Below are 27,770 nucleotides of genomic sequence, written 5' to 3'. Positions count from 1 at the left end.
CATTCCAGTGTTTGTTCAATCATCTTTGCTGTGAAGAAATTCCTCCTAATGTCCAACCCCAACCACCCCTGGCACAGCCTGGGGCGATGTCTTCTTGCGCTGTCCCTTGTTCTTGTTACCTGTGAGAAGAGCCCGACCCCCCTGGCCTCAGGCTCCTCTCAGGGCTCTGCAGAGCGCTCAGGTCCCGGCCGAGCCTCCTTTGCTCCAGGCCGAGCACCCCCAGCCCCATCAGCTGCTCCGCTCAGGGCTTGGGCTCCAGAGCCTTCCCCAGCTCCGCTGCCCTTCCCTGGACTCCTCCAGCTCCTCAGTGCCCTTCCTGAATGAGGGGCCCAGAACTGTTGGCAGGTGTGGCCTCACCGGTGCCGAGTACAGCGCCCTGCCCTGGTCCTGCTGGCCACACCTTTTCTGATGCACGCCCGGATGCCACTTGTCTTCTTGGCAACCTGGACACACACTGCCTCATGTTCAACTCCCTTTTCCTATCTTTAAGATTCCTTCCAGCTCAAACCATTTTGTGATTCTATTGAGAGCCATGGGAGAAAATCAAGTCGCCCACTTGAATGGTGACATTGCTAGGCTGAGGGGCTCAGGCCTTTATACAGAGAGTTTGCCAGGAATTATTGGCCAAGCCTAGAAAGAAATGAAGCCATTTGTAATCCTTTCTAGATGTCCCTTAGACATTTTGTTCCTTGCTTGAAAATGAGGAACATATGCTTTGCCCGTGACTTCCACTTAATCACCACCTGCACATGGAATTGCCATTTGTATTCCTGGGGAGTCTCTGTGAGATTTTCACCAAATGCTATAAATTCTTGGCTTGAAAAAAACAAGTCCCTCCTGTGCAGTGAGGCATTCATTAATGCCTTTCTCTCCCTTGCCAAAGCCAGCAGATCCTGACATCAAATGAGAGAGATGGACCCTTAAAACTGAAGAGCAGTTGCTTTTTTTACGATGGAATTAAGAAGAAATAAGTGTCAGTAGAAAATTTCAGAGGGAAATCATACAGCTGTGGCTACAAGCTGGAAGAATGTTCTTTGCAATAGCAGTTTGAATAGATGCAATTTGGACAACATTCTCTCAAACTGAAGAAAAGTTTGTTACAATAGTTGAGACTAAAATGAAGAATATCTGTCTAAGAGTTTTTCCCATGTGGACTAACACAAAAACCCCAAATGTTAATGATGTCATGCAGAAAGAATGGCAAGATGTATCACCGAGGGCAAATTGTGCAAATTTGGTGGCCTCCTAGAACAGGGTCACAGCAGTGGTGTGTGAGGGATGAGTGACTGACGTCACCCCCTTGGTCTTGTGCAAAGCATTTGACACAGTCCTGCATGGCATCCACGTCTCTAAACTAGAGAGGTGTGGATTTGGTGGATGAACCACTTGGTGAATGAGGAACAAAGGAATTGGCTGGATGATTGCACTCAAAGAGTTGTGGTCAAGAGCTCAATGTTCCAGTGTAGAGCACAAGTGGTGCTCCTCAGGGGTCAGTCTTGGGACCAGCATTGTTTAGTGTCTTTGTTGGTGGCATGGGCAGTGGGATCACGTGCACCCTCAGCACTGTCCACTCCAAGATGTGTGGTGTGGTCAGCAAGCTGGATGGAAAGGGATGCCATCCAGAGGGATCTGGACAGGCTTGAGAGGTGAGGCTGTGCAAACCTCATGAAGTTCAGCAAGGCCAAGTGCCAGATCCTGCACCTGGGCTGGGGCAAACCCAAACACGAGTACAGGCTGGGCAGGGAATAAGAAGGGACACTTGCAGGTGTTGATGGATAAGAAGCTCCCCATGAGGCAGCAATGTGTGCTCAGAGGCCAGAAAACCAACCACATCCCGGGCTGCATCAAAAGCAGAATGGCCAGCGGGTTGAGCGAGATGATTTTGCCCTCGTACTCTGCTCTGGTGAGACCCCACCTGGAGTGCTGTGCCCAGCTCTGGAGCACTGCATCCAGCTCTGGAGCCCCAGCACAAGAAAGACATGGACCTGTTGGAGTGAGCCCAGAGGAGGCCCACAAAGATGATTAGAGGGCTGGAACACCTCCTTGTCTTTGGAGAGAAGTTGGGGTTGTTCAGCCTAGAGAAGAGAAGAATCTGAAAAGATCTTACAGTGCCTAAAGGGAGCTTACAAGAAATCTGGAGAGGGACTTTTACATTGGACATATAGTGACAGGATGGGGTAATGGCTTTAAACTGAAAGATGGCAGGTTTACATTAATATAAGAAAGAAATTTCTTACTGAACTTGCCTTCATGAAAAAGACAATACAAAAGTAATTGGAATAAAATCATGGCAGGTTTCAGGGCTACTGTCATCACAGATAAGATATGAGTAATTTTCCTGTAAACACCAGTCTTGTGGAGACAGAATATTTTGGTGGATGGAACTAGGTCTGTAAATAAAAAAAAATCTTGTTTGCTGTTTTCAATAGCTTCCTTCATGGCTGGCCAGGTCATTAAATTCTTTTCTGTGTGGCCAGTTTCTCCATGTGCCTGAGATACTGCTGGCTAGGCATCTCTGTGTTATAGTTAAGTTGCTAAATGAAGTGCTAATTGTTATCATCCTTTGATGTCATTACTGTGGAATATACAGCCAACTCCTTATTGTTCTGTGTAAAGGGCACTTCAGGACTGTGCAAATAAGAGATAAAAAAAAAGGATGGAGAACGCATTAGAGCAAGAGCTGTGGAAGGAGAGCAGAAACCAACAGCTCCTTTAGGTCAATGCACCGAGTGGTTTCCTGTCACACCAGTTTCTGAATGGGTTACAGGGCTAAGTGTGGTTTGTACCTGAGTGTTTGGACCCCGTGCATCCAAATGCAGGAAAGTAAATAAACCTCCTGAAAATAGGAAGGCATATACAGAGATACAGAGACAAGAGCAGTTGTTTCCTTCCCAGTCCACCCCCTCCCTGGGGGTCCTGACACCTGCTCCAGTGTCTTTGGGACACAAATATTAGGATTGTTCACTCAAAAGATGTCACAGCTATTGAAGTAGAATCTCCAGTCCTTTTTTTTTTTTCTCTCCAAAATACTGTAGAGCCAGCAGCAGTTCACACTTCTCCACTGTGTTCTTGAAAAGGATCACTCCCTTCACTCTTCACTTCCTTCACACTTTTGAAGAATCAAGGAAGGCATTAATGCTAAATCATTTCGTGCTTGTGCTCCACTGGAATTGAAAGTAAAATTTACTTCTGACTTTAGTGAGAGAAAATGTAGTCAGTGAATCCTTGTCTTTTCCACAAACAATACCAGCTGTGATACTCAGGACTGTACTTTCTGTGGTCGGGACTGACGCCAGCTAGGAACAGGACTGTGACAATCAAGTGATTTTGCATATGCTACGAAAAGTCTTTAGATAATCATAATTTGGATCAAATTAGAACCAAAAATCTACTGGAAAAAGATCACATGGGACATCAGCAATCCCCTGAGCCAGATGCAGCCCAAATAGTTTAACATAAAAATCTACCCATCACAAAAGAAACAGAAGGTAAACAATGTATGTGCCACATATGAAAATAAATACATTTGGGCTCATCCTCCCCTTTCTGTGCCAGAAATTAACTGATCAAATACTCTCTTGCCACAGCTGTGTCTGCATGAACCAATGGTGCTGTGGAACAAAGATACAGTGTCACAACAAGTTTTTTAAACAGAATTGGAATGGCAGCTGCACGAAAAAATGAGGGTGAATCAATGATTCCTAAATGGAAAAAGTCAAAATTAGTAGGGGGAAGAAAAATATCTTTGTACTTCCAAAAGAGCAGTATAAACAAAGCAGAAAATTTCAAATCACAATAAATGGAGCAGACAGGGATTTCACAAGCCTTTGTTGATTTTATGCAAGTTTCTGAAATAGAAGAATCTCAAAAAAAGTGATTTCTTAAGTTTTATTCCATTTGTAAAGAGACAGATTTTGGTATATTGAATGCACATGAAATAGTGAAATAATTATGCAAATGATCGTGTGTTTGGTACCATTGTGAGTTATCCTCTTTAAAAAGGAGCTATTTCCCAAGTTCCCAACTTGCAGTCAAGACATGGCTAATGTGCCTATTCAGGCCCAGAAGCAGAAAACACACCAGGTTTCAGAGCTGTGACATTAACATTCATGTGACACTTTGTTTTCTGGATTTTGGTTCTGCATTAATTGTTCCCCCTCTGAAGTCCTCCAGGTTTGGGGGTCTATCTGAAACAAATACACTGTTTCAGCAACAGGAGACCCTTGGTTAGATAAATTGGGGTTTTAAACAAATAAAATTCCATATGTGTCATGCTTACCTAGAAGTTTAACTCAGGCAAGTGTAACTTCGTTGTTCATTGCCATTATGTTCTACATTATCATCTGATTTCTTAGAAAAAACAAAACCACACCCACAAGAAACACCTCTTTCCAGCCCCTGTTCCTTGCTCAAAGCCCTTTAAACGGTGCCAAGATTCTTCTGTCTTTTGTGGTTTTAAATGTTATGTAGCTTGTCTGCAATGGAAATAAAGTCATCAAAGAAACATTTTTATACTGTTCCTTAACTCCTCTGCATTTGAGTAGAGGTGCCTTACTCTGAGAAAGTTTTGTCGTTCCTCATCCTTGTTTTTCCAGGAGTATGTTGAACCACCTTCACAGGCAACTTCTCCAATCTAAAATTTAACCAGTCCGCACATAAAATTGTTACATGTAACTCAGTCTCTACTGGCCCATCTCAGAGACAGCCCACCCAACATGGGCCACAAGCATTCTTAGTCTGCATCCAGCTCCAGAAAGTGTCCACAGTAAGAACAGCACAGGAGCAGAGTTACTCCCTTAAAAAATTAAAGCAGGAACCACAACGTGAGGACAAAAGACCAAGTTTTCACACTCCTGTTCAAAGCACCCTTTGGTTCATCTGGTGTGACATGGTTTAGTTTCACACAAGGCAAAATTTTCCAGCTGCAAACATCATCTACCATACAGAAACTGTTCCATGGTGGACAACGCTTGCATGATGTGCCCAGCAATCCTGGTGAGTCCCTACATGCACCTGGTACATTTGCCAGTGCTCCCCTCCTTGACTGTGGATGTGTTGCTCTAAGTCTGAGCAGAAGATTCACATGGTACCCTTCAGTAATCCAAAGCCATTGAAACAAGGAGTGTTCCTTCTACATTAATAGAGTTTAGGCCAGACCCTTTGCTAGCTTCTGTTTTTCCCAGATGTGACCACTGAACATCAGACCTCCAGGAGAGCAGGAGATGGCCTGCTGCTTGTTGACACAGGTGTAATTTTTCTCAAGGGACTAATTCTCACAGAAAATGACAGACCAACTTCCCTGTGGGTGTAAAAGAGGGGCTGTGAAGTAGGAAAGCCTCCTTCAAACAGATCAGACTCATTCTCCACAAGGCATTACATTTGCACCTTCCCTGGTTAGGGTCAAGGTACTTGCTTGGGCAGCTCTTGGCCCAGCCTGCTCCCCTTGGAGGAGTGAGCTGCACAGAGAGGAGAAGGGGCCTTGCTCAGGCAGGGGCCAGCACCCGGCAAGGGTGACATCTAAAAATTTGCAACAGTAGGATTTAGCCTAGGGATATCTTTGCTGTTTATTCAATTTACCTAGTACAATATAGAGTTCATTCTGACAGAAAAAGATTGACCCAGGTTATATATAAAGATCACTTTGCAATTGGTTCCTGTGGCAATTTTTAGACTTTTTACTCATAGATTTCTGAACATCTCATTTTAGTCTGTTTTAATTCACAGTGAGGTGATGACATGGTAAGTGTTATGAGATGTTGGCAACTTTTCATTTCTGTGCCTGAAATTAGAGTCCAGAAGGAGTGAAGGGTGTCTCAGAATTGTTGTGACTTGTATCACCATCGTGCTGTCGCATCAATCAAATCATGTCCATTTATGAAAAGAGAGTTCATTAACACAATTAAAAACCAAAAGTAAAATAAAAGTACCCCAGAGATTATGTGTTTCTTGACCTCCTTATGATCTGGTGAACTAATTGTGAGCCTGAAAATTTATTCATTGGTTCCAATGACGTTACCTGGTCCAGTCAAATATTCTTCCTAAAGAAATGCCATTGCTTTATTTTGTTATTGGAAGAATCTACCAATTTAGGATTGCTATGTTTTGCAAATGCTTCATAATTTCTGTTTGATATATGATGGTATTACAAATATAATAGATTTTCTTTATAATCATAACCCTGGAAATACTTTAAGTCCCCAGAGTCAGGGAGTTTCTGACTACAAAATCTGCAGACGAGCTAAAATCCATCTCAGATTATGGTCCCAGGTTTGAAAGGTGAGGCATGGTCAGATACGTGAGGTTTCTAGAAAGAAGCCAAATCATCTGTTCTTGTTTTTTTAACTTGTTATTGGCATAAACTTTAAAAAATATCTATACTTAAACCAGCCTGTTTTAACTTTACTGTTTTGTTTGAAATAATCTAATTAGGAAATTATGGGTCTCAGTTTTCTACTGCATTAAAACTTTTGAGCTTCATGATTAACAAAACTGGCAATAGATAACAGTATAAGCAACCTTAAATATATTTTGGTTAAATGAGTTCAGGATACATTTTCCTGAAACAAATTTGGCCATGTTCAATACGGCATTACATGTAAACGTCTGGAAAAATCGCCGTGTTTTTCCAAGCAGGAGGCATGAGATTTTTATAATCCATAGTCCCCACCACAGTATTAATTAGCATGGCTCACTAACCAGGGACATAATATTTGTAAATGAAACTCTAGAAGGGCATCAGTAAGGAACAGGATGTTGAAGCCAAATGGAAAACATGAACCAATAAAAAGGCTGAACTAGCTAGAAGTGCAAGCTCAGCCTTTGAAGTTAGTTCAAGTACTGCATGCTTTAATTTTGGTGTAATCTTATGATGGAGGTACAAACAAGAACTCAGAAACAGATTTTGTAACATTTGGCCCAATTGTAGATGAATCAGTTTGTTGATGGTTACCAACAATTGCACAGCCAGAGAAGCTGTGGTCTTTGTTAAACTAGATTGAATAATTGGCTTCAGTGGGAGTTTCGGGTGCAGAGCAAATGAAGTGTCACAGCCCTTGACTCTCGTAAGATTCCTTAGCAGAGGCTAAGCTTTTGCCTTCAGAACAACCTGAATATGGATTCAGAGAACATGAGTCCCTCAAGGGTTCATCTACTCACTCCCCTGCCTCAGTATGGGTCTGAACATACTTAGTCATTCCTGGCAGATGTGCATACCTTATCTGTTTTAAGAGCCCCTCTGATCACAATAAGGATACCAAAAGCTCTCTGGGCAATGCTTAACTGTTGTCCCAGAACACAATCTTTGATTAGTACTACGTTACCCTGGCAAGCCCAACTAAAACTATGTATTTCTTTGTTTTGGTTTGTTATTTTTTTAATACACTTTCATGTAGAACTCCAGTGACAAAGCTGTGCTCTTCTGGTGTTTCACTCAAAAAAAAATTCACTGTTTTTTTTCCTTTGGACAGCTTTCTGAAGGCCTACTATTGCCAGGTGCTGAGCATCTCTGGAGACATGAATTAAGAGAACGAGTTTCAATACATTCAGCAAATTACAGGATCAGGCAGCCAGGAGTTAAGATGATCTTTGAACTTGAAAGTCATAACTGGAAAATGAACATAATCATACACACTCTCCTTTTTTAGATCAAGTACTCACTTCATTAGCTTGAAAATAGTAAATAATTTATTGTAGTCTTTAGCGAATAGCCCAACACATGCTGTTAATTACTTTCTCATTTGGGAGAAGAAACAGAGCAAAAGTTAATTTTTTTCCTGCATATGCTTTCTAGAAGAACTCCCCAAAAATTCATTTATTTTTTTTTTCAGCAGCCATGCAGACCTCTGGAAGGAGCCATATTCCTCAACAAAGCAAGTGTAATGGCTCTGTTTCTCAAATGCAAGTGACTACAGACACAAACATTGTAACGAAACAAAGACTTTAATTTAAAAAAAAAATAACACAGAGGAAAATGGTTGAAATATTGTATTAGAAAAAAAATTATATATATACACCAAACTTAAGCCCTATGCAATTATGACGGTTAAAGAGTTTACCAAAGAAGGTAATTTTATGCATTTGTTGGACTCTGTGTGTATATATATATATATATATAAATATATACATATATGCACATATACACACATATGCACATACAAAACAGCAAGGGTGTAAATTATTCTAGAGATGTGATAGATTCAATTCCCAAAGTACCATTTTCAGGAGTGGTATGCAAGCCAATCAGAGTCTGGGGTTTACAAACCCAGTGCTGGGTTGGGTCTTGCAGCTGGGATGGAATCCATTGAGTTGTCTATGGATGAAAACTACTAAGAACGCTATTAGCTTGTTGGTTGCATTTACTGAGCTATAGTCACCATGGCCTATTGTAGTGAATAATTCCAGGGAAATCTCGGTGTTTACTCACTTAGTCAGATGGGGAATATTGCATAAGCCATTGTGTGCCTGTGCATTCCTTGAGTGTGATGCTGTGGTCTTTTTCTTGCTTGCCGTGTCATTTGTTTAATTTAACTGTCTCATTAATGGCAAAATTGCTTTGCTTTGTTCAGAAATCCTATTCTGAGAAGCAAGTATTACTTTCTTCTTTAACTTCTTGCCAACAAAATATTTTCAAATGCATGTGGTGCAGAGGAATCGTACAAGATAGTTTGAGAGCAAAAAGAAGTATCTAAAATTAAAAGCACAAATCCACTTACTACATTCCCATTTTTCCTTTGACATGAAATGAAATCTTAACGTGAGAAGTGCACACAGTTCATCAGCATACTCTGAGCAAATACATAATTAACATGTGGATTGAGCAAAGCTGTTGTCAACACTTTCACATATGTTACCATGAAACTAAAATATTTTAATTAGTAGAGAAATAGAGGAAAATCCAAGTAAATACAGCCTGTGCTTGACATAAAAATTAGCTTGACTCTATGAATATTAAAAACAAGAGACTCTCGTCTCTACTTTAAGCATCCTTACCGTACTAGGACAGCTTAGTGAGTCCTGCATAATTCAAATCTGCTCCATTGCTCTGATAAATAATTACTTGACAGAGGAGTGTCCACTGTGGTCATTGTGCAAATGCTTTACTAAAACATTGGTAGAAATAAAAATGTGTGAGTTCTATGGCAGGTCGGTATAAAGTGTAGACTTTGGTGTTTTGTAATGATCCCATCTGCTGCACTGACAGAACCTTTTTTTGAAGGCTACATTATAAGAGGAGAAAATAAAAGAAAACTATGTAGCAGTACCATGTGGCTTCTGATTTGGGAACTACAATTTAGCCTATTACACAGGGACCTGTTCCAAAACTGCACATTCAGACAACCATGCATGAAGGAGTTAGAAACACAGATGTGAATTATAACTCCCTGAAATCCTGGGAGTGCTCAAAATTAGGTGGGTGTGAATTGTAAGTACAGATCCAGAGCTAAAATTTTTGTTCAAACCTGTCTTTCCCTAACATTTTTACAGCAACTATTGAATGTATTAAAACCAACAATGTTCCATAAGCTTAAAAAATACTAGTTAACCCCATCTTAGCTGTATTCAGACATGATTCACAATGTCTGGCTAAAAACATTTCTATAAAAAGGTAGTAACAAAAATCACCAGCTGAATGTAATGGGACAGTTTAAATAGGTCAAATTTAAGCCAAATTACTGCAGTTTAACTGGCCACATGCAGCTTCACAGTGATCACTTAGACTCAGCATTTTACATTAGAAACATAAATAATTAAAGGGTTTTCTTTTCTGAGTTTGGGACAGAACTTTGGAACATCTGTTCTCTCTTCAGTCCTTCTTACACATGCTAAATCAACATTGCTCACTAGAACAATGGTGTTAGCTGGGACCAGGGCTGGCCATTTCACAAGCATACAAGAAGTAGAGGACGGAAAATGTACCTGGAACACTGAACTGGGCTAAAGGCACAGAAGGAGCAATGAAGGAGCACCTGCCATTTTTCAGTGCTCTCAACAGCAGGAACCAAGGAGCCCAAATAGATGCAAATATCCAGTTCATTGATGCTTTTATCTGTAGATTTCATTGCTGCAGGTTTCTCTTTTTTAAGTCAAACATGTTTGCAAAGTGAATCACAATTATTTTTCTCATGTAAATGATGTAGAAGGTGTGGCACAAATCAGTCTGGCCTTGGCCATCCCATACTGTATAGTAAGACTGGGTCTGCTCCACCACTACAGTATCTGCAAAACACCTCTCCCCATTGCTGATCTCAATATCTGATGACTAAAAACCAGATTTTCACACCTTGAAGGAGTCAAATGAAACCACAGTTAGTGGTCCAAGACAGCTCCCCATTAACAGGACTTTAAGAAATAGCCATTAAAAAGGGATCATGAGGAGTACAGAGGCAATGGCAGAGCAGCCTTGCACAGACTCAAAGGAAAAAGCATTTTGCCCCTTTTAAGTGGTCTGGTCATGGCTACTACCACTCCTGTAAACTGACAGAAGTGTGCACCTTAGTAACATAATGCAGCACTATGTAGTTTCAGGAATTGATCTCATGGTCTGATATTTTATGTCATGCAGTAGAAGAGAAATCAAAGCAAAATGTATAAAGCCCCTTCTGAAGCACAAAATCAGAGCTTGTGTTGATGGCAAAAGTATTTGAATGAACAATTTCGGGACTACACTCTCAAAAATTATAAATTGCTTTAATAAATATGTCAGGTCTGATAAGAAAAAAGTGAAATACACAGTAATAGCGTCTTAATGTAAATATTTATGAATTTAAATTACATCTTTAAAAATCCAAAATAATAGTTCTATTATTATAGTCCATTAATTGGGAGTAAAAATCAAAAGTAAGCCTGAATGAGTATGATTGCATTGTGTATTTTAACACTACTAGCATATATCCAGAAGTTTTCTAGGTTTGCAAGTTTCTGGAAAAGAGAATTGGTTTTATATGTAACAGCAAACTTCCCAGAGAACTGTTGTTCTGCTGTAGAGACTTCTGAGTGTCACAAAGTATAAGTATTCAAAATAAACAAGGAATAAATTTTAATTGTCTGAAGGGAGAGGTGCTGGGGTTGTTGAGAAAAACTTTTCTAGCTCTTTAAAACTGCTGAGTTCACATAGGTGGTAAATCAGCAACCTGAGAGAGAACAGATCTCAAGAGTAAGACAAAAAGACAACAGCAGTACAAGTGTTCTGAAGTTATACAGAATCACCATTAAGAGTAATAATGTTTAGTCAGTACTCAGACTCCCTGCTGGAACTGGTCCCTTGGGATGAGACTTAAACCACTATTCCATTTCTGGTGTATCACAAAATAGCAATTCTAGGGTATCTGCCATTGCATTAGATTAGATCCAGTAACCCAGAAATTTAAGGGTCCCTGTCTCTTAATGTATTCTCTGTTCAATTGCCCAGTATTTCTTTAAAATTGACACATAAAATGAAAATGATGATATGCCATGTAGCTCTAGCATTGCTGATACATGTGACCCTTCTCATTGTGTCCTGAAGACATGGCCTTGGCAGTAAAACAGCGCACATGTGTCTACATACACCCAGATGTTTCAGCTGCCACAGAGACAGAACAGCAAACTAGATTGAGAGTAAACTTCAGTTTGCAGCACTTGGTGTGAACAGGGCCAGTTTGAAAAATTCTATTCACAAATTAAGTACTTCTTTTTAAGTTTCATTAACATGTATAGTGTTAATGAACACAACTGTCTGGGACAGTCGTTTTTTGCACGAGGTAAATTTGCTGGTAAATTGTTGTTCACTAGTTGGCAAGGCTGGAACATTCACAAGGAGTTTTAGCATTTGTAACAAATATCTGGATAATATTTTTAATTTTTTAAGTAATCCAAGTATTACTCTTGTCAGAACTACAAGTATAAAATAAGCAATGTCTGCACATTACTTAACTGCCTCAAAATTCCATGAAGGCAAGAATACAGCAACACAAACAGCCTGCCATGCTCCAGCATTTGGTTGCGTGCACTGTACTGACCACAGCAGTAGAAGGTGGCCTTCCATGTGCTTTTTAGGGTGACATACATCACTGCATTTATGGCACTTCATGATTCTTTGCCTTTCACATTAATGAGTGGTAGGCCACACAACACCACATGTGCTTTGCTCACTACAAGATGCTGCATTCCAACCTCCTCAGATGTATTGAACATTAAAGTTTACTGCATTTGTGAAATTTAGGAAAACATTAAAAGCAGGGAAAGAATTTTATGTTTTACTCCCTTGTACCTTCCACCAAAAACATATTTTTCAGGTAACTCAAACACGGAACGAGTGCAGACAAGCATGAAGCAAACTGAACCATGGGCAAAGCAGGAAATGAACCCATGATCTCCCTTGCTTCTCCTGTAAGAATATATGATCAGGACAACTACATCCATAAAAGAAAGTGTATTTCTTTCCTGCCAGCCTGTCTCCAGCAGGAGACAGTCCCATCCCTAACTCAGGGCTAATCCTTGGGAACGGCTCACTGGAGCTTGCTGATCAGCCTTTCTTTTACATGCGTTACACACATGTGGGGGAGAATGGAGCCAACAGCTTTGTGGCTGGGCACTGGTTTTTAAAGAGGTCTGAAGAATGTGGAGAGGTCTAGTATCATCCTGTCTCTTGCCTAGTAGTTAATTCTTCCCCTGCCCCCTTTTAATTTCTCAATTAAGCCTTGGTCCTTAGTCCCCACATCTACTGTGCCCCAAGTCTTTTGGAATGCAGCATCTTAGACACTTCTTAGAAGTAGGTAGAGCTATGCAAGAGCAACCCTCTGTTGACTAATGTCTTGGGACTAATGATATTGTATATAAGGTCCCAATCCCATCTGTGTCCTGAGAGATTTTAATCCTTTCTTGTGGATCAAAACTCAGAAATGAGACAGAAGGTGAACTTTGAAATAGGAATCAGACTGAACTGGGAGGAAACAACAAGAACATCTGCCTCTATAATAACTCAGAGACCTCATGAGTCATCCTTGATGAACAGAAGCTGTGTGAATTGCATAGTGAGAGCACAGTGTGCCAAAACACCCTGCTTCAGGGCTGTCAGTTCAAGGCAGTGTTTTACTTATTCATTAGATCAGGCACTGAAGAACTGGGCTTGATTATAAGATGTTTAAGGTGGAGACTACCTAGTAGTTTGCACCATGCATACTTCGGTGGAATCCCACTGCAATTTGAGCCTCAAGGTGTATTATTAAATTATTAACACAAGAGCCAGTGTCACAATCAGGTTGAAATAGAACACATTGGAACATGTTTATTTTCTAGCCTTGATCTCCTGGGTCTTAATAATATTACAAGTCATCATCTTTGCTCTGGAATTGTAAGAACAAACCTTGCAAGCACATTACATTTGTGTCTCCTGGCCACCTCCATTGAATGTCTCTGCATTCTCTCCTCAGAGAGATTTTGATGTGCCTGAAAAGGTAACAAAATGTCATTGCTGTGTTCAGCCAGTTGGAATAATCAGAACAGTTCTTCAATTAATGCATCAGCTCAAATTGGGAAAATAAATTTATTGCAAATTAGAGTAAGTCATTACTAATTCAGGTAGTGGGAGACAGAGGGAAAGAAAATAAGAACATATACACACTTAGAGAAAACACTTTTCCTCCAGGCTCAAGTTCACTCCAAGCACCTCTCCTCCCCTCCTTGTAACCATCACTGGTTGCACTCTGTCCCTTTGGTGAGGCACTGGGAAGTTCCTTCTTCCTACTCACTATTTTCCTCTGCTGCAACATCAATCCTCCACAGGCTGCAGGGAATATCTGCTCCACCACAGAGCACCTCCTCCTCTTCCTCAACTTTCTCCTTAACCTCTTCCTCTTACACCTTCACCTCTGCCCTTGGTGTTCCTTTTGTTCTTTATCACTCCTTTTATTTCTTCCTCCACTCTCTGGCTTTCTTTGCTCTTTCTGAAATGTGTTTCCCCAAGGTTGCCCCATCTTGGCTGAGGGATCAGCCACGTCCTGTGATGGGTCCTTGGAAGAAACTGGGACTGGCTGTGCCTAGCACATGGCAGCCCTGGCCTTTCTCACAGACCTCCTGCTGCCAGCCTTGCCACCTATCTCCAACAGACCAAGTGTGACCTGCTCTGTTACACAGTGGAGGGAAGATGCCCCATCAGAAGCATTCATGGCCTTGTGTAGCTGTCTCACCCTACCAGCAGAGTGGTCAGATCACTATAGGATAGCTGGCAGGCAAATTTCCAGAGGCATTAGAGAGTGGGCTGCAACTGAGCCTGGTGGGAGGGACCTCACAGGACCTCAACTTTCTCATTGTGTTAGTCTCTACCACAGCCTGGTGCCTGGCAGGAATGCAGCTCTCCGGTCTGGAATAGCCAGGGCTGGCTGGGCTGGGCTGGGCTGCAGCAAGGGGGGCAGGTGCCCTGTGGGCCCAGCTGGAGGCTTCCCAGCCACAGAGCAGGAGCAGAGGCCCTGCACCAGGACTCCACAGGGAGCAAAACAGCGGTGAGAAGGCAAAGGTGTGTGGAATACAGGCACACCTGCGAGGTGCAGGAGGCCCCAGGTGGATGGATTACTTTAACTGCAACTGTAGAACATGGTGAGAGGGCAGAAAGAGAATGGGAGGGAAGGCCAAGGAATGCTGCAGTTTTCTGTGAAGTCATTTTCAGAAAATGCTGCCACAGGAAGATTATTTTCAGACACTTGAAATTTTAGGAGGACTAGTGAGGGCAGGACACCAAGTTGCCTAACATAGCAGTGCCAAGTACAGAATTAGAAGAGGAAGGAGGAGCAGAGAAGGAAAGCAGCAATATTCCAAGTCCTATTAACTTTTTTAAGTCCACCTAATTTAAACATTGGCTTAAAAAGACTAAAAAAACAAACCCCTAGAGGATTCTTCCTTCTAGGAATTTAAGCCTTGAAGCAAAATCTGGTTTTCTGTCTTTATCAATTTTTTTTTTTTTTGCTGTCCCACTTCTTTCTCTCAGTCTAATATTTAATTGGCTTTGGCAGAGGTGATCTATTGCTAGTTCTGTGTCAGGTTCTTGACAGTAACTTCAGAGGGTCTGAGATTTCTCCAGTCATCTCATATTCCTATTTAAAAAATCTTAACTGGAAAGCTTAGATAACCTAATTTCAGAGACTGCCATTTTGCAACAAAATTCCATCTGGTCAACATTAGATCCGCTAACCATGGCTGACATGAAAAATAAGTTTGTTTTCATATGGAGGCTGTACAGCTTAAGTTAAACATGATTTGGAGCAGGATAACTTGCTACTAATGAGCATCAGCACTGGCAGCAGGAAAACTGGCTTTTAAGAATTCATATTTCAAAGCACACTTGTTGTCAGTCTGGTACTCACTTCCTGCTTCTTGGGAAGATTCAGAATTTAGGCTTTGTAGGAATGGTGGCTTTTACAAAACTTTCAGGTTTCCGGGAGGACATAGACAAATAACCTGCATTTGGAAAAAAAATTAAAATTATGTGAAACTGAAGGAAGTGAATATTACATAGTGCTATTGCTACTACTAAATGGATGTTTTAAATTAATAAACAAACAGGTCATAATATCCTTGGCAAAGACCTACAAGGATATTCACAGCTGAAACAAGGATGAAGCAATGCGTCCAAAAACATACTGACAGAATGTGAGAAAGAGGTTTCAGTATCTGCTTGAAAGTTAGCTGATGAAGCACAAGAAGCCAGGGAGGTGAAATGTGTATGCAATTGCCATATCACTGCAGAATGAAGAAATGGCTTTATTCCTCTCTGCAGCAGGACCTGTGCTGTAAAGGCAATGCAAAGACACCCTACAACTTTTACTTTTTCTTTCTTAGAAAATATACCACTCATGAGTACAGCCCAGAGAGCAACTCCCCTACAGACAGCAAAAGAGAGCCAGAGGTTTCTGTACACAACTCCGAAGAAGAGCAAGCAAAGTCCTTGTACTGCAAGGACACAAGTACACCTATGCTCTAAGCCTGTCCTGCTCAACTACAGAGCTTGGTTAATAACCTGCAGGGAGTGATGATGATGAGGTTTTCTGCAGATCTTCTTGCCTTTTGATGAGTATTCTTTCCTGCTCCAAGGCTTCTATGTACTTGGAATAGGACCAGGAAGCCTGCAAGAACCATCAAAAACCATCAGCCTTCAGGTCACAACACTGTAGCTTCTGATCCATTTCAACAGTAAGATAAAAAACTTTATGTTATATTCCTATTATTGGCTAATTACAAATATTAAGAAGATTTTTTAAACATTACAATATTGGAATAATGGGGAAAAGAGTATTCCTGTAAATAAGTAAATCTCAAAACACCATGATTTAAGCAAGTTTGACAGATACAATGTTTATATTTATTCTTCATCCCTAGTCTGAGTGTTATTCTCTCTCCTTTCTTCTTCAAAAGCAAAGCAGCAGATCTTTACCCTCCCAAATATCATTTGTGCTATCAAGGACTTAATTTTGTCTCTGTGCTACACCCTTAGTCCTCCCCTTGGACTATGATTACTCTGTTTGACATAAACTCAAACCAGCAACTGATTTGTGGGGTGGAGAGGAAATACATATAAGAAAAGCTGTTTCTAGCTTATGTCCTTTCACTGAAGGTCTCATGAGCCTCACAGCTCCTTCTGCCTGTCCTCTCCAGCAGAATGCTGCTACCGCTAGAGGCAGATCAACTGGAGATGCCATCCTTTCCTTTTCTAAGGATAAAATACTGCTTTTAAAGAAAACAACCACAGTTCAGATTGCATGTAAATAATAGGTTGCCTTTCCAAAACAGGATGAGAACTGCACTTTTATTTGGCCTGGTTTTTATCTTATGGCATGAGAAGTTTGGAGCAAATTTGTCATGTCATGATGCAGTAAGAACTTCTATCACCTTCCTATTGTAGGAAGGGGCTTGCAGAAGGGCTTATTGTTTATTAAGCCCTCTTTTTGAGGGTTTAAATGTATACCAGGGATGTACTGCCTTGCTCAACTCACTTTTTTTTTTTTTTAATAGGTATGAGCAAAAGTAACAAGGTCTGCTTAAGGGTAAGAGTGTAAGCTTATCTATGCAATTCACACTGTGATTTCAGATTTTGGGGGTATTTCACGGTACCTTTTTCTATATTCTGCTCTCCACTACCATAATGTTGTGGGAAGAGCTCTATGGAATACAAGCAGTGGCCAAAGTGTGATTTACTCCTGATTCTCATGACATATCTGTGCTTATGTGGTTGCACAGGTTCCCTGTTATGTTCTGGCAATGCCAACTCAGCCATGAATGATCCCTTGATATGTCCAATGTAGCATGTCTGGTTTTCCCATTTCCAGCTAAAATAACTGTTACTTTTTCACTATTGATTTGATGCATTGTCAGAGTTGTTATGGAGGAAGTCTTGAAGTGGTTTTCAAATATCTAGATTTTCTAAAGCAGTTCAGCTTCAGTTTTTGACATATGACAAGAACAGGACTCTAGCCTAAACCAAATTCTTTCAGGATATAAATTTCCCAAATAATGAAAAGCTTCTTATTCCAGAACTGAACTACCTTTTCTTCAATTTATCTTTAAATATAGATTCTTTTTTTAATCCATATACCATAAGACCTTAACATTCTGTTAGCTCTTAATACTACTCAGAACCTACATCTTAAAAAAAAATTAATAAAGAACAAAAAAAAATCACCTGTAAGACAGGTAAACTTAAAACAGCAAAGCTAATGGTAGAGAAATGAACAGATATTGAAGAACCATCTGACAGCAGTCTTCAAAACCAAACTTCCCCTTCCCCTTTTCCCAAGATCATTTTATCTCTCTTGAATAACATCTGTAGGAACATGTATTATTTACCTTCCTCCCCGGTCCTTCTACAGGTGCTAAAGCTGTTGATGATTTTCTCTTAACATCAAGCTCATCTAGCAAAACACTCTTTGGCAGTTGAGTCAAGGGCTTGAGCTGAGTCAAGGGCTCAGGCTGAGTCAAGGGCTTGAGCTGAGTCAAGGACTTGAGTTGAGTCAAGGACTTGAGTTGAGTCAAGGACTTGGGCTGACTCAAGAACTTGGGTTGAGTCAAGGACTTGGGTTGAGCCAAATTAATGAGTTTTTTTCCCGCTTCTTTGCCCTGCAAAAAACCTCATAATTAGATGTGAACAATAGTTACAGAGCTAAAGTAAAAAGCAAAGTCTGAGGAACCAAAAATTGTCATTGGAAATGAGATAGTATCATTTGCAGTAATGTTTTGTAATGCTTAGCTTCATAATTCATCATACTGAGCATACTTTAAAGTATCAGCTGCTTTTTTAAAGCATGTCTTTGTTCTAGTTTATGTTTCCTGTCCTCTACACTCCTACAGATATCTTTCTTTCAGATTCAATACCTGCTCCAAAATATAGCTAGGTGACAGGTCAGATCTGCAACAGAATATATTTTAAGGACAGAGAGAACATTGCGAGCCTCTAATTTGGCCTCAGGTATAAAATGTAGAATGCAAGATTCATCGTGATTAATTCCAGCTTGGTCCAGTAGCTGTGTATGAACTACAAGTATACAAGTTAGGAAAACAGGCAATGTAGAGTCTACAGTGAAGAACAAGGTATTGTAACCCTTGGCAAACTGCTCTGGTGATTAACTGTTTGTCATTTTCATGTTGGCTTGTTTCTCCTTTGCACATTCTGTTTGATGATCCCAAAACTCTTCATAAACATCAATTCGATGTTCATATTTGACATCACAAAGAGCTCTCTCCAAGAGCTGAGTAATATAACCCTCCCATGTTCCAAGAGAGAAAGTGAGGGGAAAAAAGGGGATCAAATTGTTCCCAAAGTCACTTAGTAAGTCCCTGAAAGCTCTGGAAAAGGATCACTCTGTCTCATTTCCTTGCTCCCAAAGTTCTTTTTCCTTTGTCATAATGCCCACTATCCTATGAACCCACCAGCTGTAAGAGTGACTTTTGGGTGCAGAGCTGCCCAGGCAGTGTGATGCTGATCTTCTCTGCAGAAACAGGCTCAGTAGCTTCTGTGGCACACTCATTTTGTGGAATGGGGATGCCAATGCAAACACAGAGCCATTGTGAATACTACTGCACTGCAGTTTATGTTTGCTGGCTCTCTCAATGAGAATGGTGAATTAAGCAAGGTCTTTAAAAATTACTTCTCATAATAAATTAAGCAATGTTATAGTGGATTTAGATCCCATGCCATTACACCACTTACTAACAAATAAGCTTATTGCTAAGAGACATAGCAGAAACACAGAAAAGGAAAATAATATTGATGGCTTTCTTTGATAAGGACATGGAAGGAGTATGTACAAATCTACAATGTAAGTTAAAGCTAAAAATTTAAAGCTATTTTGTGCACTTGAAAGCAAAAAAAATCCAAAATCTATTTTGGAGATAAAATGCAATCATGTATACAACAAAATACTAGTACTGGCATCAAGGCAGTCTGAAAGAAGTGACTTATATATTTGAAAGTATGTGGATGTGCATCTAGGAGCTAACAAAGGAAAAAGTCCATTGCCAGGATGAGTTCTACTCTTTGGTAGACTTTGCCCCTTAAATAACAAATAGGCACACAAAAAATATTGAGATAGTCAAACAATACCAAGTTATGCATCATTGCTCAGTGAACAGCTCCTTGTCTGCCCATTTTTCCAGTATACTTCATGAAAGTCCAACTCTTATCTGTTCAGTTCTAAAACTGAGGTGAGCACAGGTAGATTCAGTGCCCCAGGGACATGTGTAAAGGAAGAAGAAAGCAAATTCCTCTCCTAGGAGTATGGTTTTTCTGTTTGAGATAAACCCAAAATAGCAACTGATCTGTGGGGTGGAGAGGAGATATATATATATATAAAGTTGTTTCTAACCCTTTCTAACAAGAGCTTTGCTCTTGTTCAATGAGCCTGTTTGGGCAGAGGAAGATAGTCCTTCTTTTCATTGCCAAGAAATCATCACCTTCCACAAGCCAACAAGTGAACCTGCTGTTGCTCATGTTAGATGAAAGTTATCAGTATCCTTCATACTGATACTGCATCATTTGAATTATGCTGTCACTGAGAGGAGAGAAATCTCAAGATTTCCCAGGCAAGAGAACAGGAAATGGCAAATTCTTTAAACAATAACAGAATGAAAAAAGGATTTTACTGTAGTGGGAAAAATTATGTGTTGCACCCATTCTTTAAGAGATTTTAAAAGGTAACTGGTTTACTGATCTTTTTTTTTTTTTTGTGAGGAGAAGAATAGCGTACAAACTGTTTACAAAGCTGTACTCTCTGCTTGTCATTTTCTACAATTTCTTACTCTATTTCTCTGCTTAGAAGCATAATTCACCATTCCGATTTGCTCTCCATAAAAGCTAGGCTTTTGCCCTCCTGCCTAATATTTCTTCTTTATTCCTTGATCTTGATCAGAAATCTCATAGACAGGCAACAAACAGATGGAAAATAAGTCTGTGAAAATGTAAAAGTTTGTTACTTTGAAATATTTCACTCTTGCACTATAAGTATTGCCAGTGGCCTTGGCAGACATATATATATGGAGACATTGTGCTCTGGAGAAAGTAAGATGAGTTCTTGGATTTTAGACTTCCCTTGACATTGCTGTGTGGCCTTGAGTAATGCTTCACTGGTCCTCAGCTTTCATGTGCATAAGAAAAATAACAATGCATATATGTTCTTGTGGGCCTATGTATCTGTCCAGATACCTGTGTGGCTCACATCACGTGGAACATCTCCGCACATCTACATGGCATTTAGAATACATCAAGGTCTCTGTAATGCTACTTATTATAGTCTGCAAGTCCAGTAATTTCTCTGTCCTTAAAAGAATGTTCTCTCCTCAAAGCTTGCCAAACAATTGTATTTAATAAAAAATAAACTTTTTCAAAGCCTATAATCAATAGAAAAAGAAGTCCATTATATTTTAATTTTAAAAATCCAAGAAAAACAATTTTACAAACAAGCATTCCATTGTAGAGGTCACAGTTTTGTTAATGTGCTGGAACTGTCTGGAAACTTGCTGTGAACAGTCTAACAACTTCACTTTCAAAGCTGAGAAAATATTCAAGCAAAGGCAAAGATTATGCAAATTAATTACCACATAAATATTTTTTTAAACAATGTGCAGGATTTTTAAATGGTCCTTCTGGAAAACAGATATGAAATCAATTTTGGTTTGGGTTTGGTTTGATTTCAGTTGTGGTCCAGAATGTAAATTCTAATATAAGACAATATATCATGAAAGTGCAAACAGGTCTGCAGTAGCCCACAGTACACACAGACTGTACACAGATTTATTGTTCTTAATTCAGCCTTCTTCTTTGCTCTTCTCTTGGCACAAAAGGTGACTAAAATACACTTTTTCCTCTGGTTAATGAAAGGAGTATTCCATTGACTCACCCGCTTAAACTCAAACATATGTATATGTACTGGCAGAATTGGGAAGTAATCACCTTAGGACTGGGTTGAGTGTAAAGCTTGAAATCTAACAAGATTAGGTAGCTTTGGATCAGGCTGAGCAAGAGATATTTTATTTGATGTATCTTTGCTCATGTTATTCAGTTCATCAGTGGTCACCTGAAACTTTATGAGCCTTACCTTTGCTGTTATCCCTTCCATCTTTTGCATATCTTTTTCCTTTTTTTTCTCCAAGGACGCTAGAATTTTGTCACTCTCTGGATCACTTTGGAATTCACAAAATTCTGGCCAAAATTTAAACAGAAGAGCAAAAATACTCATCTGCGCAGGAAGAAAATAAAGTCAATCTTGACCGCATTAAGGAAACAGTTGACTGTAAAATGAAAGCAGAATGAGATAACTATTTTTTTTGAACACACAGCCCTGTTCCTCCCACGTACTCTGTCCTGACATTTCAGCCCAGCTTTGCTCGGCACATGCTTTTCATCAGTGTGTTTATTACTGGTGAGAAATCTTCCTAAAACACAGTTAAAAGACATTTTCTTTTTTTACATTTCCCTAAACAATTGTTTGCATTAATGAAAACATCCATCACTTTTTACAAGTATTCTTGATAAAATATACACCAGTAGAATTGCTTTTGCACCACTGTTCTGCTCAAGTATTTCAAATATTCAGTTCATTAGGGAGAGGGCTTTTTTTCCTTTCCTTAAGAGAAAGGAAATACTTTTTTGCCTCTGGAAAGGCTCTTAAACCACATTACAGATCTATGAGCAAATCTTGGATAATTTTTAAATTATATAATCTCTCACAGGGTCATTTTTGAACTAGAATAAGAAAAACAATTTTAGAAAAGCAAACAGAGGGGCTCAGTGAATTCTGTTGCTGCACGTACTAAGGCTCACATTTTTCAATTTATTTAGATGTTTAATCTGCATTGAGAAACTTGGCTTCAAAGCAGCCAAGCATGCTCACTGCTTCTGGCTCAAAAGGCTTGAAAGTGACATGTAAGCCACTGTCGGGTTCCAGTCACAGCTTTTTGGCCTAGTTCTTCCTTTGGTTTTGTGCCAGATTTCTGGAGTTCACTGGGTTTTACACAGGCTGAAATGAGACTTCTCTTTCTCTTAGGACCTATATGAACCATTTTCTATGACAAATCATTCATCTCTTGTCATCCACTTTATGGACTCACAGTTGATGTCTAAAGGCGTCAGTGGGAATTTTATAGGAAAAGAACAACAACTACTTTTCTTGGACTTAGAAGGTAAGACAAGGCAGTATCAAGGGATAAGAAAATAGTAAGTGTGTAGTAAAGTTCCAAAATTGCTATTCAACCTGATTAATAGAAAGATCAGAGAGAAAATTTTCTACAGCCATTTAATACACACTTTCTGTAATAAAGGAGGGAAAGACATTCAGCAAGTTAAGCTGTCTTTGTGCTTGACTCACATCTGCATTTTTCATAAAACTTGAAAACCACGGACTTTCTAACTACAAATTACTTCTGTGAAATTAACCTAGTGGTAAAGAACAAGCAATTAAGAACATAGACAGAATTCATTTCTACTGCCAGAATTTGTAACACAGACCTGGATAACACCTTTGCAGGATCAGCTAGCTGTCAGAGATTTTCTTTATTGAGCAGGATAAATCTGAAGACCTTACAGTCACTGAAATATATGACTGTAGCTTTCTCCTTCAAGCCCTAGCTTGTGTGTGGAGTCCTAACTGTCACATAAGCAATGAAGACTGTTCTTAAAATCAGGCAGTCAGTCTCTGGCCAGACCTATCACTCGGCTTCTTACCTGTGCCTCTCTAAAAATGTAAGGTCCTAGTTCTTTCCTGTGCTCCACAATCTTCTTTGCTTGTTCAGGTGGGATGTCAATCTGCAAAGCTGGGGGTATGGCAGAATTAATAAAGCAGTCAATAATAGCTGTGATCTTTCTCTGAACTATGGCATCATCACAATGAGAATGGCACAAGTCCTGAAAGATAAAAAATACCATTTTCAGTCAATGGAGAGAGACACAGGCAAGAACTTTTACAGGGCACCAGTCATCAAAGAGCAATAGTAAAAAAAAAAAAAAATATACAATAAATTCCTTCAGTATGCAAGGCAAAATTCTTTTGGTAAATGTGCATGGTCAAAACCGTACTTCAGACATGCATGAGGCTTCTGGTTTGCAAATGCAGATACATGGCAATCATTGATTTTAGGTGATAATTTCTGCCTGCATGTTTGGATATAACAGCTTAGATTTTAAATGCATTACTGGCAAATAGACATTTCTGAAAAGAGAAACACATCTACAAGTGCGAAAGGCACTGATTTTCACAATGAGCCTGCTATGACTTGCATAGCCATGGCAAACAAAAGATAAAGAAATGCTCCAACAAAAGAGGGAAAATATTTAGAGGGTACTAGATATTCTAACTAGGAGTGTTGTCACAAGAGAGGACACTGTCAGCTACCAGTACAATCTTCCATTTATTGAAATCTTCTACTTTCACCATTCATTAAGATTTTCTAGTTTCCCAAAACCTCAGGGTTTGAAATAACTCTGTACACTACAGAATACAAAACAAACCTGAACTTACAGGAGTGAGATGTCAAAGGAACATTGGGGTTTTCTATTTTTTTAATGTGATCCTATTGTTCCTGTAAAACCTGTTATTGCTGCGTTTTGACACCCTGACGATGCCACCGTTGGACTTTGACATGAAGGAAAAATAATTCAAAGAATGTCCTTCCAACACTTTGAAACACGAACTTTCCCTTTATCTGTATATTTCAAGAAATTAACATGACACTAGAAGACTATCACATATATCTTAGAGACACAATGACCACTCAAGAGTTGTCAGGAAGAGAGCTCTTTAAATGAAGAATCTGATTTTAGTTTTGGTATAGAAGGTTACATATTTACTTTGCAAAGAAATTAAAACCATGACTTTTAAACAGAAATGTGGTATGTGAAAGAGCTGGCTTGCTTTGTTATGAATATTTTTAGTTTTGGGAAGGAAAAAAAAAGAATAATAACAACTATAATAAAGAAAGTAAGGCAATGCAAAAACATATTAAATATATCCTTACTATATATATAATGGCTTTCTTTGCTCATCTAGCACAGAAGGCAGAGAGCTGTAGTATGAGGGAAGACAAACAAGCCATATGATATGAAGAGAGTTGAGACTGAGCGTAGATAACCAGATGGAAATGATCCACAGAGTTATGTTTCTTCATATTTGTTTTTAAAAAAAAAATCTTGGTTTTGGATTGTCCCAAGATGTGCCTCCAGCCTGATGGGTTATGGGAGCAATGCAGACACTGACAGCTAAAGGGAGTTCTGTCTAAACTGATGGCATGATAGGGCTCAGACAATACAAGTATGCACTGTGCAAAGTGCTGCCCACGCCTTTGGCAATATTCCTGCAGCTCAGCCTGACCCACAACACTCCTACTACTCCAGCCCTTTGCTTCTACAAAGAGCATCAACTGCCAACCATGACATTGCATGCATGGAGAAATCTGGTCAGATTCTACTTTTTCTGGATAACAAGACAAATAAAATTAACATAAATGCAGGAAAGGGGGTGGAACAAAAAACAATGAAGGCTTTCTTCAGAGAGCAGTTCTACAAAGAAAAGAATTAAGAGCACGCTCCACATTAATTTGCAGAAAGTTTCCATATCCTCCACAATGTAGCAATGAAGAGTCACAAGAATCAACAAAACTTCAAATATCTAGAAAAGGATTTGTGTCATGGAACACCAGGTACCTTCATGTCAGAGTTTTAATCTAAGGTAATCACTCTGTAACCATGAGAGAGACAGCAGCACCCCCAGAGAGCATTTCAGCCAGTGATCCCTTGCCTGGAGATCAGAACCTTTGTGGGGAAGAGAGATTGTCCCCTGGAAACAGGAGGAGCTTCACCTTCTAATGCAGACATCGAATTCAAATTCATCAACAGTGAAAGTACACCCACATGCCTGCAGCAGATCTCCAAGGGCTACTGCAACAGCAACTGTGTTTACAGTCCAGTTTCTGAGCACGTTAGCTAATCTCATGCTCCCTGCCTGCCATGTACACATAGGCTATGTTCAGGAGCCCAGAAGAGGTTCTGCACTCTGGCAGCACTTTTGCATCAGGAATATCCCAGAGGCAAAAGGAATGAGGAATACATGAAAGATCTGTGGTGACCCTGCATTCAGTCCAGGATATTCCTAGGAGGCTGCAGTATGTCTTAAAGTTTCACTCCAGACATTTTCTATTGTATTTCAACCCACACAAGCAATTTCACAAAACTACATATATATGGGAGGGATGTAATCCCTGCTGAACTTTCTCATCACATTTCACTTTGGTCCCAAGCTCAGCTCAAGTCAAATTTGATTCTGCAAAGTGCAAGGGAGCTGTGGTCTGCATTGTACATATAGGGGTTTTTTGATACCATCTTTATATCTGTAAATTTGATTGAATTTTAAAGTTACCTCTCATTTTTGAGAAATTACCAAATTCAGATTGCAGCTAAAAGGACAGAATGAACATTTTAATGCTTGCATATTTCTACTGCTCAACAGATGTATACCAAACTCTGGGCATTAGCAAGATAGCAGTGTTCCTTTAGAGACTCAGAAGAATGCTATGGTTTGAAGAAGCATAAAGAAATACAGGGATAATGCTTTTGAGTCAAGAATAGCTACCCTTAAGAAGTGAGGATTTTCACTGATGAAAAAAACAGTTTAAACAATGAAAGAGGCTTTACTATGAACAACAGAATGCCTATAGACATTTTTGTTAAAATTCTCCTAATGTGCATGAATGGATGCATTTTCTGACAAATCGAATGCTATTCCCTTTGCTCTGTTTTACCACCCTACCTTATACTTTTGCACCTCTTGCCAAAAGAGCACTCCATTCCCCAGGAGGTCTCCCTTCTGTGCCACAAAGCGTTGAAACAGATTTGCTGTCACTGGATCCAAGAGCGCCTTGCGGAAAGCAATTATTTCACTAGATGAAGAAACACTCTTATTGTCCACATGCTGTCAAAAGAAAAAATAGATGCACCAAATAAACTTTGTTTCAAAAAGCAATAACAAAGGCATTAGTTAGTGTAAACTGTCTGATTCTTATCTTTGCACTGACCCTAACTTTCAGTAGTTTATGAGTTTATGACATGGATACAATAAAATGTGGCAAGGTTTCATTTCTTCCTTTCCTTTTTTTTTTTTTTAAGTTTGGTTTGGGGAACATTTCTTGGAAGATATGATGGAGAGGAAATGACTGACAATGATTTAGACCATATGACTGCATACTACAAAGTATAGAAACAGCTCTTGTTATTGATTATGGTAATGGGCTACTTTTCTAGAGAACAGTTTGAGTTTTATGCAAACAAACAACAAAGGAAAAGGAACACACAAACCACATAGCTTAAAGTTGTAAAATGCTTTTGACAGGGATCTCACCAACAAAATGAGGTTTGAAATGTGTTGCTATGATCACCCACAGAAGCCAGATACTTTGCTCTCCATGAAATAAAGCTACCACTAGTAAAATAGAATTTAAAGTCATTGAGACATTTTGGAAATCCTCATGCTGCCAAGCACAGAACAGTAGGCAGCCAGGAAAGGGTGGGGAAAGAAAGATGGCTTATGCAGGGACAGTTTGTTTGAACTGAAGTTCATGCTGGCCTGCCTTCCTGAACAAACAGTTCTTGTGCTGTTGCTGAACAGCAAGCCAAACAACCCCCTTTTGTTATCAGATGGATGAATGAAAACCATCTTCTAAAAGTGGTTTAAAACTCTTGAAGTCCTGGAAGGGTGGAGTGCTGTTCAGTGGTGAGCATCGGTCAGAAACATTTTTAGTTGTTGCCAACAGTCCTGGAAATCTAAGCTGATCCTAAGCTGAAAGGGTTTCTGCACCTTATCTTAAAAGCAGGGGTTATGCTCAGTCCTGTCACAGAGCCTGCCAGGGGTAACAGCCTGCCCTGGCAAGGAGGGTGGTGGCTGTCCAGAGGGTCCTTTGGTGAAAATAAAGTCAGCTCAATTTAGGCAGTAGGGTTGGATTTTCCAAGCCCTTCTCCACTTCTCCAAACATGTTCTATTCCCTGTGACCAGAATTTAGGGAACTTTTGAGAAAAACTATTTCTAGGGCATATTCATGAAGGGAAGAACAAAATGTTGCTTCCATCCTTATAGCAGTATGTAAACACGACTTATTTTATGGGTCAACAACCTTGAAGCAGAACATGGAGAACAATCATCTCCCCAACAAACAGGCAAAGGGAAAACTCACTTAACAGAACCCACATGCACTCTGGATCCCTTTTGTGCTGATGGTTTGCATGGATAATTGGTGACCGGGTCTCTAGTTTGATTTCAACAGACAATAAA

At 39.7% G+C, this 27,770-nt stretch overlaps 1 protein-coding gene across 1 annotated transcript in view; it reads right to left on the bottom strand.

The window, feature by feature from the left end:
* Window positions 1–13,238: 13,238 nt before the first annotated feature.
* RGS22 (regulator of G protein signaling 22) overlaps window positions 13,239–27,770 on the bottom strand; it is a 60,029-nt gene continuing 45,497 nt past the window's right edge. Inside the window, exons 21-27 of the mRNA XM_058028288.1 lie at window positions 26,256–26,417; window positions 23,180–23,359; window positions 21,555–21,695; window positions 17,812–18,081; window positions 15,989–16,094; window positions 15,336–15,429; window positions 13,239–13,425 (exon numbers count right to left, since the gene is read on the bottom strand). Of these exons, the coding sequence (XP_057884271.1) occupies window positions 15,356–15,429; window positions 15,989–16,094; window positions 17,812–18,081; window positions 21,555–21,695; window positions 23,180–23,359; window positions 26,256–26,417 (933 nt within the window). The 3' untranslated portion in view covers window positions 13,239–13,425; window positions 15,336–15,355. The remainder of the gene's footprint in view (window positions 13,426–15,335; window positions 15,430–15,988; window positions 16,095–17,811; window positions 18,082–21,554; window positions 21,696–23,179; window positions 23,360–26,255; window positions 26,418–27,770) is intronic.

This window comes from Melospiza georgiana, chromosome 1, assembly GCF_028018845.1.
Source record: "Melospiza georgiana isolate bMelGeo1 chromosome 1, bMelGeo1.pri, whole genome shotgun sequence".
NCBI lineage: Eukaryota > Metazoa > Chordata > Aves > Passeriformes > Passerellidae > Melospiza > Melospiza georgiana.
Note: the sequence above shows the minus strand (reverse complement) of the source record. Positions and strands in the feature narration are given on the sequence as shown.